The sequence below is a fragment of the Ictalurus furcatus genome, chromosome 4 (genome assembly GCF_023375685.1).
Source record: "Ictalurus furcatus strain D&B chromosome 4, Billie_1.0, whole genome shotgun sequence".
Taxonomy (NCBI): domain Eukaryota; kingdom Metazoa; phylum Chordata; class Actinopteri; order Siluriformes; family Ictaluridae; genus Ictalurus; species Ictalurus furcatus.
In genome coordinates, this window is record NC_071258.1 from 18,102,798 (window position 1) to 18,119,083 (window position 16,286).

General features: G+C 45.5%; 1 protein-coding gene and 1 pseudogene across 1 annotated transcript; both read left to right on the forward strand.

Annotated features, from left to right (window-relative positions):
- The first annotated feature begins 372 nt into the window (after window positions 1-372).
- Window positions 373-3,177, forward strand: LOC128607200 (uncharacterized; annotated as a pseudogene).
- LOC128607202 (protein NYNRIN-like) lies at window positions 2,937-4,985 on the forward strand. The gene has a single exon (XM_053623891.1). The coding sequence runs from the start codon at window positions 3,357-3,359 to the stop codon at window positions 4,983-4,985; it is 1,629 nt and encodes a 542-aa protein (XP_053479866.1). The 5' UTR covers window positions 2,937-3,356.
- The last annotated feature ends 11,301 nt before the right edge of the window (window positions 4,986-16,286 follow it).

Sequence of the window (16,286 nt, forward strand, 5' to 3'; positions counted from 1 at the left end):
ACAGCTTGGAGAAATAGCCAGGACCAAACAGGAGGAAAAAGAGAAAAGAAAAGAGAGTGCCAAGCAAGCAGCTATGATGGTGCCTGCACAGCCCACAACAGCTGTAGAAGCAAAGGGAGTGGACACCCAGGGATATCCCCAAGTGCAAGTGACGCAAGGGCCTGTGATAATGCACCCGACCCCCTATGATCAGACGTATCCAATGGGTCCCCCCGTGTATACCGGACAGCCATATTGGAACAAGGGGAGAGGATATGGCAGGAGCAGGTTCATGCCCCGAGGAGGTAACCAGACTGAGGGATGCTGGGAGTGTGGGGACCCTAGCCATTTGAGAAGGAACTGCCCGCACCTCTCCAGACCAACATGGGGTGAAAGGGTGGACAGGGCTGAAAGGCGAGGGCAGGTGTTGGGACCTAGAGTTCCCCAACCAATGCCTGAAGGCAGTAGGACACAGCTGCCCTGGCAGCCCCAGGTCCCGGTACCTCCGGGAGGCCATATGTATGGCCCCAGTGTAGGACAGGGACCAAACCAAAGTTGAGGAAGCCCAGAGAAGCCAACGGGGGAGCTGATGCAGTATGCCACCACACTTCACCCCGAACAGGAACCCACAATAACGGTAAAAATAGGAAACATGTTTAGCACATCTTTCATGATCGATACAGGGGCCACCTATTCAAGCATCGGGAAAGAAGGCTCCCAGCTCCCCCTCTCACGTAAGGCAATACAAACAATGGGCTTCTCGGGGAAAACACAAACCTTACGATTTACTGAGCCTCAGGAATTAACATTGGATGGGGTAACAATTCAGGCCCCGCTTCTGTATGCCCCAGACGCACCTGTCAACTTGTTAGGAAGGGACACTTTGTGTAAACTAGGGGCACAAATACGGTGCGTAGCAACTGGCATGTGGGTCACGTTTCCAAAAGTTAGGGCTATGCAGTGCCTCATTGTACCTAAAGGAAAACCAACAATACGGGAAGTGGACAAGGTGTACTGGTTGGAAATACCAGACTTACATCAGTCGGAACTATGGAAAAAGTATCAAGAATGGCAACCGTGGGTCCAATATATGCGACCAGAGTACAGGGAAGCGAGCGTTCCACTGCACTGCACCATCAAATACGATAGAGGCGGGCAGGATCAGGACTACACACAATTATGGGAAGAAATGGAACAAGGACAGAGAATGAACATCAAGATGCTGGATGTGATCTGTGGACTTCAAGGAGTGGCGGCAATGATTAAACTCCCAGACAGAATAATGAATTGGTACCAAGAAGAAGAAGCCGCTCCCCACGTCACCCTTATGGTGGCGCACGGTTTTGAGCCAAAAGACTTGGGACCCATGGTGAAACAAGCAAAGGAGGTAAGGGAATGGAAACCCACTCAAAACCAATATCTACATACATCACCAGATGGGAAATACATCCGCATCTCGATAGCAGCCATTGACATGACGGCTGCAGGAAGTATGGAGATACACCGGAGGATGGACGAACAGAGTAAGCAAATGGCTATAGTGGAGCCGGGCAGTGACATTACACAGGATCTGCTGCACGATATACCCGAGCAACTATGGACCAAGCATGAAGCGGACGTAGGACTAGTAAAATCAGCAGGACTAGCACAAATAAAGGTCAAGAAGAATGCAAAGTTACCCCATCAACGACAATATCCGCTTTCGGTGCAGGCCAGGGAAGGTATAAAGCCAACCATACAGGGACTGCTGGAAGCAGGGGTCCTTGTTCCCACCAGCAGTCCTTGCAACACACCTATTTTCCGGTAAAAAAGCCAGGTACAAACAAATGGAGGCTGGTCCACGATCTGCGTGCCGTCTACCAGATAGTAGTGCCAGAAACGCCCATAGTACCGGACCCTCACATATTGCTGACGAACATCCCAGAGGGAACAAAGTGGTATACAGTCATTGACTTGTGCTCAGCCTTTTTCAGTGTGCCTTTGCATCCAGAATCGCGGTACCTATTCGCCTTCACGTATGAGGGGAAACAGTACACCTATACGAGGCTACCGCAAGGATACTGTGAGAGTCCATCAATATTCAACCAGGTGTTGGCCCAAGATTTGGCCACCCTGGACTGCCAGAGCACGGTCCTGCAATATGTTGACGAACTCCTGATATGCAGTTCCTCGGAGGAAGAATGTCAACAAGATTCGCTAAAAGTATTACGGCTACTGGCAGACAATGGCCACAAAGTCAGCCGGGAGAAACTACAGTTTTGCAAAACCAAAGTAGAATACCTCGGTCGAATATTAGAGGGAGAAAGCCACACAATAGCTCCCAGACATGTGGAGTCCATTAGTAAGGCCCCTAGGCCGCAGACAGTACGGCAGATGTTGGCTTTTTTGGGAATGGCAGGATTTAGTCGTCCGTGGGTATGCGAGTTTGCTTTGAGGGTCCAACCATTACGAGACATGATTAAAGCAGCAGACCATACGCAACCGAATGCTAAGTTGGAGTGGACACCTGAAGGAGACGCAGCCTTTATAGATATAAAGGCAGCGCTGGCCACGGCACCAGCCCTTGCTAATCCAGATTATAGAAAACCATTTCATTTGTATGTTTCGGAAAGAAAAGGATACGCGACTGCCGTACTAACCCAGCAACAGCAAGGCAAGGGAAGACAAGCTATAGCCTACTACAGTACAGCCCTTGACAACGTAGAGAAAGGCATGCCACTATGCTATCGTTCTTTGGCGGCAGCAGCGTTCGCATACCAGAAGGCATCTTCAATTACGATGGGGCAGCCGGTCACCCTGTATACAACCCATGCTCTTCATGCACTCTTGACCAGTCAGAATTTTGTAATAACAAATTCGCGATGTACAGGGTATGACTCCATACTCTCGGCCCCTGAATTAACTATAGAAAGGTGCACTACGGTTAACCCAGCAGAAAAAATGATGACGCCCCTGGATGGAGAACCACATGAATGTGTCAGTGAGTCTGAGAAATTCTTAAAAGCGCGGCCTGATTTAGAAACTGATGCTTTACACAATGCGGAGCGCACATTCTTTGTAGATGGGTCCTGTTTCCGTACCAATGAAGGGAATCGGGCAGGGTATGCCGTGATAGAAGCAGACAAAACTCCCCCGGCGTTTAGGGTAGTTTTGAGTGTTCCCTTCCGCAACCGTGCTCGGCCCAGCTGGCAGAGATAAAAGCCTTGACAGCTGCTTGTAAACTGGGCAGTGGACGACGATGCAATGTGTACACAGACTCTGCCTATGCACATGGGGTATACCATGTATTTGGTCCTATATGGGCACAGAGGGGATTCCAACGAGCCGATGGGTCTACTGTGACCCATGGAGAGGCGATCTCGGACTTATTGTACGCCATGAACTTACCGTCAGTGGTAGCTATTATCAAATGTAAAGCACATAAAACAGATGGCTCTTTTATTACTAAAGGAAACGCGTTGGCAGACGAAGCCGCCAAGAAAGCTGCAGTAGGACCGGCCCAGATGATGGCGCTCACGCAGCCAGAAGAGATCTCAGTCCGTCACCCGATGGAGGACAACATAGCACAAATAGTGGAAGTGCAAAACACATCCGGGGAAGCAGAACTCTCTACATGGATAAAACGGGGGGCAAAAAAGGATAAGGGAACTGGCCTTTGGCGTAGCATTGATGGCATGTGTGTGGCCCCTGCTAGTCTCCTACCGCTACTGATAAAAGACGCCCACGGTCTTGACCATACCAACAGAGCAGAGACGATCCGGAAAATAAGACAAGAATGGTGGTCACCGTATTTGGCAAGTGCGGTGGACCAGGCACTCAATAACTGTGAAACGTGCATAAGAAATAATGTGCGGAAGAATTTTACCGCACCTCTAGGGCACATTCCGCCGCCAATGGGTCCGTTCAGACATTTGATGATGGACTATGTGGCTATGGGGGCCGAAAATAGAAAGGAATCAAAATGCTACATATTTGTAGTAGAGGATCGGTTTAGTAGATGGGTAGAGGCTACGGCCACTTCTAGAGAAGACGCTAAATCTGCAGCCAAGTTTCTCTGTCGAGAAGTCATTCCACGTTTTGGTATTCCAGACTATCTGAGCTCTGACAATGGCGCTCACTTCGTCAATCAGACCACTGAATTGATTACCAAGGCACTGGGGATTGAGCACAAATTGGGCGGTGTATATCATCCTCAGTCCCAAGGTATGGTAGAACGGGCTAACGGCATATTGAAGAGTAAATTGGCAAAAATATGTGACAGCTCACGACTAACCTGGGTACAGGCCTTACCCCTAGCCCTGCTTAAAATGCGCTCCCAAACTATCCGCGTGACGCACCTTACGCCCCACGAAATGTTGACAGGGCGCCCGATGCCCATGGCATTTACACGTGCCCCGTACACGGGCCCCTCATTAGAACAATTGGAGGGTGAGATGAAAAGCTATATACGCACCCTCACACAAATCCACAGACACTTGTATTCGCAGGTCCAAGAGGCGGTCCACGGCGAGGAAGGGCCCCGGGTGAGGCAAATCGATCCGGGAGACCACGTCTGGATCCGAGTCTTCAAGAGAAAGAACTCTCTAGAGCCACGGAGGGAAGGGCCATTTGAAGTGGTGGCTGCCACACCAACAGCGGTAAAAGTAGCGGGACGACCCCATTGGTATCACCTGAACCACTGTAGCCGAGGTGGATTTGCAAAGGGCCACTGCTTCGTGAGTCAGCTGACGAACAACCGTTGCCCCCCGGTGAGCAACCCTCGACATCAGGGAAGACTCATCCGGCCCAGCCTCCTGAATACTCGGCTACCGACTCCAGCACGGACAGTGATAGTGGTACTGAAGAGGACCGTAGTCCGGCGCAAGGTACAAGGGCGCAGACCAAAAGACGGGCAGACCGGCAGACCCCTAGCCCCATCTCCAGTCTCGGTGAGGGTTGGTCGAGCGACGAACTCACCACAGTTGGAGAAGCAGCTGGGCCATCAGGTACTGGGGAAACACCAGTAAGCCAGGAAGCGCTACCGATTCCCCCCACAGAGGTTGAAGACTTGAACTCTATCTCAGCTGATTTGGCCTCTATAGTACAAAGTCTAGCCGACCCGCTTGTCCAGTCATCTGTACCATACGAGACTATAGATTTCACGGATTTGGGCGGATTGAGTCCCCCGACCCTACTCTCGGACAACACAGCAGGACCTTCCCCGGTACATGACCATGCCGGGCTCCCGGATAGCAGCCCCTCCATATAGACTCATGAGCAGCGACAAGGCAATCATTATAGTATGGGCTGTGGTCCTGGTAGCCGGAATAACCATGGCTCTTTTACTCGTTTATGCACCTTTCCACAAACACGAGGATACCCATGACTCTACCCCTGGCTGCAGCTACACCCCGACAAGCACCATGTCACCTAGGGCCGAGGCACCTGTTGCTACCTCATTTCTCCCTCCTACCACACCCACACCGGCACCACCCCAAAGATGCAAGAGAAACGCACGAGTAGGTCGTATCTCACCAGATGACCTTGACGATGACCCAGCAGAACGCCTGGCGGAACGCCTAAAGGACATTCTTTCCTTGTCTATGTTTAGCCAAAATCTCGAAAGCGTCGAGGCACGTCGCATTGCGTCACGTCATCAAAGCCGACCTGATGGCGTTTTTCGGCCAGAAGGTCCCCCTCGACCTGCAGCAGAGGTCCCACTCCAGTATATGGCCACCCTGTCGACTGTTCACTCCCGCAAAATATTTTGTGCTTTGACCCTGATTACTCTCGCCTATCAGGCACCATTGCTTTGGGGTAGCCCACATGTGGCCTTCTACGGCGCTGGTTACAACTCCCTGAACCTCACCATAGGCCACCTCAAGATCACGGGGATCCCGACGAGTTGGTGGTGCTGCTTCAACAAGTCGCACCCCGCCTCCTCGAATGCCTTTGGTGCCTTGCCCCGTCTCCCCTTTCGTTGTACAGTCGACGCTTGTGTTACCCGCGGACCTGAGACTTCTTTGTTCTCTCACCATGCTTCTGTCCCCATAGCTGTGCAACTTATTCACGCCAATGCCTTCATGAAATTGCAACGTTACTCCAAGTCTGCGGCTGACATACCTTTAACTGAGGATCAGACTAACCTGTATCTCAACTGGATGTTCCATACTGCCCGCGCTGTCACGGACCGTTCCTGCCTGGTCTGTCATGACTGGGCATCTGCCCACATTTCATGTTTCCCCTAGGCGACATCGCCGAATGTCTCTCTGCCCCCTATACAGAGCAGTTCCTGTGTCCCACGGTTTGTTTACTGGGATCCCTATCTATAGACTATGGTCCTGATTGGATGTGGAACGCTAGTTCCTCGTGTTTGTTTAAGCCGCTGCAAATGCATGACGCTGCTTTTGTGTCCGTCCACCAGGAATTACCCCCACTCTTTCCCCTGTGCGTGTGCTCCCCGTTCGGCACCTATGACGTCGGTAACCTGTCAGCCCGCTGCAACCTCACCCTCCCCTCAGAGGATTTGCGTATCCCCATGCTTCTGTCACATAACTCCACGACAGACAATTCTAGTATACTGCCAGCATATGGTGACATCCCTATACCAGACCTGGTCTTCGGCACCCGGGCGGTAGCGGATGTGTTCTGGTATTGCGGGGGGAACCGGGTCCGCCAAACATTACCAACTGAATGGCAAGGGTGTTGCACCCCTGTCCGACTTGATGGAAAGACATGGTTAGACCTAAGCGAAACCAAAAGCCAATCTAATCTAACCTTATCCTAACTGAAATCTCAAAACCTGCCTGCCAAACTCACATGTCAATAACATTTTACATCAGCAATAAAATATGACAGGAATGGTATAATTATCGTTTCATACATTCATATAGCTGAAATATAGTATATTTCCGGTCGTTTCAGTCAACGTGCATGTGCAGTGCTGATTGCAAGTCTCACGACACCAACCATTTTACAGGTGTTTTTATGGAGTATCTAAGAGCAGCTGCAATGACCCTGTAAAGACCAAGCAATGACTTTGCCAACTGACACTCTTCTTTGGAATGTGTGACTATCTTTAACATTGCCTAATGTTAGAATTAGAATTTTTCTTCCCTAGCATTTTTCATCATGTTGGTGAAAGTTCAAGAAACTTCTACAAAAATTGATAAATGATTTTACATTCCAAGACTTTCTCACTGAAGGTAAGCTTGTGCTACTGCTTAAAAATGCGCTGTAGATGGTCATGTATCAACTATGCTTGAGACATAAGCTGACATCAGAAGTCTACATGACTTGTCTCCAAGTTTCAAAGCTGTGTTGTTTGTACTTGATAAGGTATTAAAGGGATTATGACATGATTTTTTTTTTATCTTCCCTGAGGTGTAATTATAATATTAGTCAAGTTTTTGCACAAAAAAAAAACATACAAAATTTAGTCATTTATGACCTTTTTCTACTCTGTCTCTGACCCTCTGACTGAAACGATCAGTTTTTTGTCCTTTACTGTTAAGACTTCATTGTAACCACTCACGGCTATGGATCACGTGCACTCTACTGTTTTCACTGCCTCTGGTAGTCGCTACACCAAGTCTTGCAAATGTATTTGCCCGTGTGATGTCACAAATCCTGCCACATACAAATGAGCCGTTTTTGGAGCTTGGTTAAATAAATGCTCTTTTTGTACTGAAAACGATGTATTAAACTATGAAACCTGCAGGATGTTTTGGTAAATGGTCTGCACTTTTATAGTGCTTTTATCCAACGCGCTTTACACTGTGTCTGAGCTGCCATGCAAGACGCTAACTTGCCATTGGGAGCAACTTGGGGTTCAGTGTCTTGCCCAAGGACACTTCAGTATGTGGGCCGGGAATCGAACCGCCAACCCTACAATTAGTGGACAACCCGTGACCCCTTTTAGGTTTGATTTAAATATGAACAAATAAATTTAAATGTCTATGTTTGTCACAATACTCACGTAATGGAGATTAGGATGGATACAAGTGCAGTTAAACAGTTTTATTAAAGGAGACAAAGGCAGACAAATCCAAATCAGTAATCCAAAGCGTGGTCCAAAAACATACAAAAGGTCAGGCGATCGGCAAACAGGCATAAATAATCAGAATCGAGAAACTATAAACGAGGTCAGAGATCATGAAACGAAACGAGAACAAAGGACAACCGCTTGATAAGTGAGTTAAACTCAATACTATGCAAAGTCAAGGTGTTTGAGCAGTGTCTTATATACTGTGGTGTGAGTATGTGTGAGATTGGAAACAGGTGTGTGTGATTAGTATTCCAAAGAAGGTGAACATGTATGTGTGGGAAGTGTAGTCCATGGCAGCCATGTTCGTAGGCCGCTGTGCAGGATGGGAAATGTAGTCACTGGTTTGCTGTGACATGACAATGTTCATGCCATTAATAAAATGACTTATCAATTAAAAGCAAATTCGGGCTTGCAACAACTGCAGCTCTTCAAGTCTTCGATGACACAGACACCAATGTAGAGGAGGACATCTTCCACGAATTGATTGAAGGCAGTCCACATTTATGCTTAACTGTAAAATGTCCAGAAGAAAATATTTTTGCTGGATTTCCTGAAGGTAAATAAATAATAACACTTCAGACATTCTTTCAAGGGCTCCAGTGTAACAATAATCTGGGGACAAAAGAAAATGCGTTTGGGACAGAGAGACAAACCCAATGTTACATTGGTGGGGCATCCTTAGTGTTACTAGTATTATTGTTGTTGTTTCTGTTGTTGTTGTAGTACTTTGATTTGTAATGGAAAATCCTTGCCTTACGGCAGCAAAGAACACTCATAGGTGTTTGATGGTTGTCTAAAAGGTGTATCTGTATGTCTGATTGAATTTTATAGAAAAATGAAAATGATGTTTTGTTTTCTCTGTCATAGTTTTCACCCACAACATCCTCAACATCCAGTACATGCGCTGATACTCCTTCACACTCGTCAACTGATCATGAAGAGACAGAGAGGGCAGGGCAGAATCAATCAGCAAGGACCTGCAGCAGAGAAACCATAGATGCTGAAAAGGCAAAACTGGTAAATATACACATGTTTTTACTCATGGTTAATTTGTCCATGTAATACATCACTTTAGATCTACATTTTATAAGTCTTAAGTAGTCACCTGTATAATTGGAGAGCCGATAGCGAAGGGCGCCAATACTTTTGAGAGCCGGAAGCGCAGGGCGCCAATACTTTTGAGAGCCAGACTCGTAGGGTGCGAATACTTTCGAGAGCCGGACAGATAGGGCACCAGCACTGTTAGAGCTGGCCGTGTAGTGCGCCAATACTTTTGAGAGCCGACGGCATCAGGCACCAATACTTATGAGAGCCGGACAGATAGGGCACCAATACTTTCAAGAGCCACCCGCGTAGGGTGCCAATACTTTCCACTGCCGACCGTGTAGGGCGCCAATACTCTCCAGTGCCAGACGCGTAGGGCGCCAATAATTTCTAGAGCCAGACGAGTAGGGCGCCAATACCAACAAGTTGGGTACTCTGACAGAGCTTTGGAGGCATAAACTACCATGTACTGTTAGACAGCATAGAGTTCCTCCAGGAGACAAGCCATGCCTGCAGTATTTGCACTCTAACCTCATGCAGCTTTGCACACCACTGAATTTATGTGATTGGAGGCCTCCACGGCCCGTACTGAGCGAGCCAACCAGCTTACAACATATTGACCTGGAAACAACGACAGCATCAAATGTTGAGCAGCAAGCACTTCCAGATCACAGGAAGGCTGCTAGTGCAGATTGGGTACCTTGGACAATTAATAGCCCTCTTGCCAGACAGGGCAGTATTAGATCATGCCTTCTGGAGTCAAGGAACCGGGCTTCAATAATGACTATGCAACAGCTGGCTTCGAGGCGACTGTGTTGTGATCCCATGTCCTCTGACCGTAAAGCCTTGCAGAATCTGTTCATTGTCTCCACTTCAGCTCCTCTGCTCCCACGTCCAGGTCACTCTTACACTCTCCACAAAGGCCACTGCAAAAACTCTCAACAATGACACAGCAACTGATGTGGGATACCCTCTTGCTCAACGACCCAGTCTAGGGTTCTCTCTGTGCAGTATTTTAATTCCCAGTCAGTTTGTATATGAAATACAAATATATTTTAATGCACCTGAGAGCCTGGGATTTTCTTTGTTCAGGTATTGTGTACTTGTTTTTGGAGTATAAGATGGCCTGGTTATAAGTGACATATTTATTTTTTTTTATGAATATTTTTGTTTAAAATATTATATTTTATATTACATTATATTTTAATAGAATATAAATCAATTATAGGTGAGCCATCATATGTTCTGAACCAGAAAGCAAAGAAAATATTTAGAAACACTTATTTGCTTGCAATATTTTCTGAGTTGAATTGTGGGCAACTAATTTTCTGTTGTGTTTATCTATTTTTTTTGTTATAAAAGTACAAATCACCTAACAAAAAAAACAAACAAACAAACAAAAAAAAATTGGAATAAATGGCAAACTGAGTGGGACCAATGCAAACCCTATTGTTGGCTAAAGAAATGTTTCTCTGTTTTCAAATCGCTGGGACCAGATCCTCTACACCCATTGTCAAATTCAAGAATGACACACAAGTTTTTAATATTAGAAGAAGACTCACCAACATGTACCTTTTGCCAGAATCCATTATCCTTGAAACATGTTTTATTAGACTGTACTGGTCTTAGCCCTTTGAGAAACCTTTTTTATTCAGTCAGCACTCTGGAAGAAATTTTTAACAAAGTCAAACCTAATGCAATTTTAGAGTTTTTAAGAAAAATCTATTTTAAAAACCTTATATAGTGTCCCTTAGACATTTCTCGCCATGAAAATAGACATAGAAGCTGGCATGGCATTAAAAAACAAACAAACAAACAAATCCTGAAGAAAAGCTTTAACAGTCTTTGCTAAATGGCAAGATGCATTATCATTCTGCAAAAAGACTTCATTATCACCAAACCTATTTTCAATGGAATGAGAAATGTGTCCAACATTTCAATGTACACCTGTGCATTGACTGTTGACGTCTCCCCTGGTCCTGCACCTGACATGCAACCTCATATCATTAATGAGTAGGGGAATTTCATTGTTTTCTCCAGGCAGTCATCTTCATATGTTTCATTAGAACGGCACCAGACAAAAGTTCCATTTAAGTGTTAGTGCTGGTTTTCATTTGGCTTTTCTATATGTAAATCCCATTTCATTCATCTGATTTTATATAGTTCTGTCACAAACATTGACTTCTGTTTCCGCCCATTTCCAAAGAAAGGAAAGTCTATAATGCATACGCTGCAGAGGGCCTGACTAACCCCAGGATGCCATTCATAGACTTTGCAGACACTCCTTTCTTTCAGTGGGAGCTGGAGGCCTTTAAGCAGAGGGGGGCAGAAAGGAAGAGGGTGATTGAAGAGAGAGACAAGAGGAAATCATTAGTGGACTATCCTTCTGGTCGTCTGTGCAGGTTCTCCCACCAGCCACTAAAACAAAGACCCAATAGCCCACATATCCACACTGGTTTCCCTGGAGTGGCATGTAAATACATTTACTGTTCTGCTAAAATGCTCTCTCTGTATCAGGTGGAGGGAACGAATGCACAGATGATGGACAGAGTTTCAGCAGTCCCCATTCTATGAGGCTGAGAGGCAAAGGTGGACTGTTGAAAAGAGAAAATAACTTTGTTGTAAAACAGAGCATTTAAGAGCTGTACATGGCATGTCCGATTCCAAGCCAAGCATAATGTTGGATTGGTAGTTTATTAACAGAGGTAGTTTATTTTTGTAAATAGCTACAAATCCACAAACAGTTACTGTGTAATAATGTTGTGCATGAATCTCATTCTGTTTGATCTGTGCTCTCTTTCTCTTTTTCTTTACTATGGTGCAATTGTGTACAGACATCTTTGTATTTTTTAAGTTATTTGTCTTTGTAAAGATGTATTTTATCTTGTATTTATCTTGTATTGTAGCATGTATTTGTAAATGTTTTAAAACTCTTAGTCCTTATTTGCAATACATTTTAATAACTTACTATTGCACACTGTATATAAGTAGTTATATCATACACTTTCTGTCAAACTGTCAATCAAGGTAGTGTGTTGATAATTTATGGCCTCAGGCCGACGTTTCTCTAGGTACACTTAGTTTCTGATGGGGTGGGGGATGGGGTGGGGGGTGGGGGGGGTAACCCTATTGAGTGTATCAGGGGGTCAATCTGGCTCCTGTGTGTCTGGGGTGTGTTGGAGAGGGGTGTGTGTGTGTGTGTGGGGGGGATAGTGCCCCTCCCAACAAAAGGTGTTTATGTTAATGAGTATGGTTTTTTGGGGGGTGAAATACATCTGAAAAGAATAACAATGTTTAATATTGGGGATGTGTTGTGTGTTACTATGTGGTGTTATTTGGTTTGTGTAAACACATTGTTAGAAAAGCATGATGTTTGAATGTGTACATATATGAGTAGAATGTTTGTTTTGTGAAATAAATGAAAACAAATGTTGATTACGTTTTTAGGGAACCCCGGTTTGCCTTTGAATAAAACATTTAGGAGGTAAAGCATTTTTTAAAAAAAGAATCTGTTTAAAAGAATCGCATGTATTACATACCTTCTAAACATAAACCGTTAGGAATTAAAAAGATTAAAAGAGCTGTTTAAAAGAATCTGTATTACATGTCTTCCAAAAATTAAAACCTATATAACCCTTTAGGAGGTAAAAATGGTTAAAAGAGATGTTTTAAAAAGAATAGCGCGTATTACATGACTTCTAAACAAAGATCCTTATGAGATAAATATGTTAAAGTGCTGGCTAAAAGAATTGCCATAATGTTTTAAACTAATAGATAAGTTTTTTCCAGAGATGTATTCCATTCGCTGTTTTAAGCATTAATGAAGTTAAACTGAATCACCTCTCTCTCTCGCTAAACCCCGCCCACACATACATGTTTTCAGACACGCCTCTCTCTCTCTCCTCTCTCTCTCTCTCTAAACACGCCCATACACGTGTTTTCATCGTAGACCGTACGTTCTGTCAAGCTGTCAATTCTCAGGCCGACGTCTCTCTAGCTAACCTAATTTATGGCGCTTTGTTTTTTTCCTGACCAAGAGTTTATGACCAGGGGTCGTGGTGTGATCCTATCAGCTTGTTTATGATAATGAGTGTCTGTGGGGGTGTTAATGGCTTTACGACACACTCCACAATAGGTGTGCTTTATGTTTAAAAGTAGGGTCAGTTACGCAGAAGTCTCTAAGATCTCGGCTGTGTAACAGAGCGCTGTGTAATTTAGACGAATCGGCGATTCTCGTTTTAGCTCACCACTAAAATTTTATATTTTATTTTGGAGAATACTTCAAAGAAGAGATGGCTGTCTATCGTAACAGTAAGTGTTTTATTATTATTATTATTATTATTATTATTATTACGCATTATTAAGAATGTTTTATTTTAAAACGAATTTATGAGGTTTTATTGTAATGGATAAGCAGGGTTGGGGTAAAGAGACGTCCATTACTGTTTTAAACGAAAGAGGATTCACCCTAGCCTGTACGACAGCAAACCCAGCTTTATTCCCTGTATCAGCTCGAAAGCACGACCCATCTACAAAGAAGACATGTTGTGCCTTTGACAAAGGTTTGACTTGATTCTCTAAGTCGGCTCGCACTTTTAGGAATTTTTCTGATTCAGACACGCATTCATGGGGCAACCTCTCTTGAGGAGTAACCATTTTGTCAGCGGGGTTAACTGTGTTACACCTTTCTATGGTTAACTCTGGGGCAGACAGAATGACATCGTACCCTGTGCATTGTGGGTTTGTAATGACGAAAGACTGACTGGTCAATAATGCATGCAATGTATGTGTTGTGTACAGCGTGACAGGATGCCCCATCGTAATGGAGGATGCCTTTTGGTATGCAAATGCGGCAGCCGCCAAGGCATGATAACACGGTGGTATTCCCTTCTCAACGTTATCCAATGTGGTACTGTAGTACGCTATAGGTTGTTTACCTACCTGGTTGCTGTTGTGTCAATACAGCAGATGCAAAGCCCCGTTTTTCTGAAATATACAAGTGAAAGGGTTTACCATAATCAGGGTTTGCCAATGCAGGTGCTGACATCAATGTGGCTTTGAGTGATTCAAATGCAGCTAACGCCCCAGGGGTCCAGGTAAGAGGAGCATTTGGCTGTGTTTGGTCTGCGCTTTTGATTAAATCACAGAGAGGTTGAACTATTAGCGCAAAGTCACAGACCCATGGTCGGCTAAAACCCGCCATTCCTAAGAATGCTAACATTTGTCGTACGGTTTCCGGTTGGGGTGCTTTCCTAATGGCTTCCACGTGCTTAGGCGAAATTTTGCGGCTTGCCCCTTCTAGGACACGTCCCAAGTACTCTACTTTAGGTTTACAAAACTGGAGTTTTTCTCTACTCACTTTGTGGCCATTTTCGGCTAGCATAGTTAACACCTTTACAGAGGTGACATTGTTGACATCCTTGACATTGTTCTTTGGTCGGGCTACAGAGTAAAAGGTCGTCCACGTATTGCAACAAGGTACTACGACAATTCAGAGAGTCAAGGTCACGAGCCAGAACCTGCTTGAATATAGAGGGGCTTTCACAATATCCCTGGGGAAGTCTCGTGTATGTGTATTGTTGTCCAGCATAAGTGAACGCAAATAGATGCTGTGAATCTGGGTGGAGAGGTACACTAAAAAATGCAGAGCACAGATCAATTACCATATACCACTTTGTTCCCTCAGGTATGTTTGATAACAACGTGTGCGGGTCTGGAACAATTGGCATTGCAGGTATCACTATATGATTTATAGCTCTCAAATCATGAACTAACCTCCATTTATCTGAATTGGGCTTCTTGACAGGAAAGATTGGAGTGTTGCAAGGGCTCCTGGTGGGAATCAATACACCTGTTTCAATTAGCCCTTGTATGGTTGGTCTTATACCTTCCCTGGCTCGTGAGGACAATGGGTATTGTTTTTAATATGGAAGGTGAATGTTCCCTTTGACCCTCTGATTCAACTAACCCTACATCTGTTGGGTGCTTTGTTAGTAAATTTTCTGGCACTATCCCTTGGGGCCCACTTATTACATCCAAAGTCTTTACTGCTACTTTACATCCTTCTTTGAGTTCTTCCCACAACTGGGCAAACTCCTCATCCTGTCCTCCCTTGTCATACTTCATTGTACAGCGTAACAGAGTTTGTGTTTCATGGCACAATATACTTCAGCCAGAGTTTCCATTCTTCAAACTTTTCCCATAATTCAGATTTCTCCATGTCCTCCACTTCCAACCAGTACACTTTGTCAGTAACTGGTGGAGTCGCGTCTTGTTCTTGGAGGAGCAAGTACTGTGTAGCTATGGGCATCGGAAAGGTAACCCACAGCCCAGTCGGGTCACATTGTATCTTTGCCCCTAGTTTACACAGGGCGTCTCGGCCTAGTAAGTTCACTGGTGCCCCTGGAGAATATAGCAGGGGTGTCTGTATAGTAACACCATCGAGTGTAAGTTCCTGAGGCTCTGTAAAGCGTAAAGTCTGTATTTTTCCCGAGAAGCCCATAGTTTGAATTGCTTTACGGGTGAGGGGGAGCTGTGAGCCTTCTTTCCCGATGCTTGAATAAGTAGCCCCTGTATCAATCATGAAGGGTACCTTTAATCCCTTCCCAACCGACACCGGGAGCGTTGGTTCTTGTTCCGGGTGCAGTGTGGTGACGTACTGCATCAGCTCCCCCTCTGACTTCTCTGGGCCTTTTCAACTCTGTTGCGGGTTTGGCCCTCCATTAGGGCCAAACATCGACCCTCCAGGAGGCACTGGGGGCTGCCATCGTTGTTCCATCCATTGGTTCCCTCGTCCCTGTCCCATGGCGTGTGTCCCTAGGGTCTGTGTACCTGTGTGCCTGGCCATTGCCTGTGGACAATTTCTCCTGAGGTGACTTGGGTCTCCACATGTCCAACATCCTACAGCAGACATGCTCTGTCGGGTGGGTCCTTGCATTGAACCTCCACAAAAGAACCATCTGCCTCGGCCCCTGTTCTGAGGCATCAGTCCATGGAATCTGTAATCCTGGGGAGCTTGGGGCCTTCCTGCATACATGTATTCAACAGGTGCCAGCTGCACTGTAGGTATCTGTACAGGAGCGTATGTTACTTGTGCTTGTGTCGGTGCGGCCACAGTTGGCTGTTCCTGAGGTGCCGTGGCTTGTGGTGTCACCATCAGCACAGCTTGTTTGGCACTCTCTTTCTTCTTTTCTTTCTCTTCTTGCTTTGCTCTTACTATCTCTCCCAGCTGTGCCTT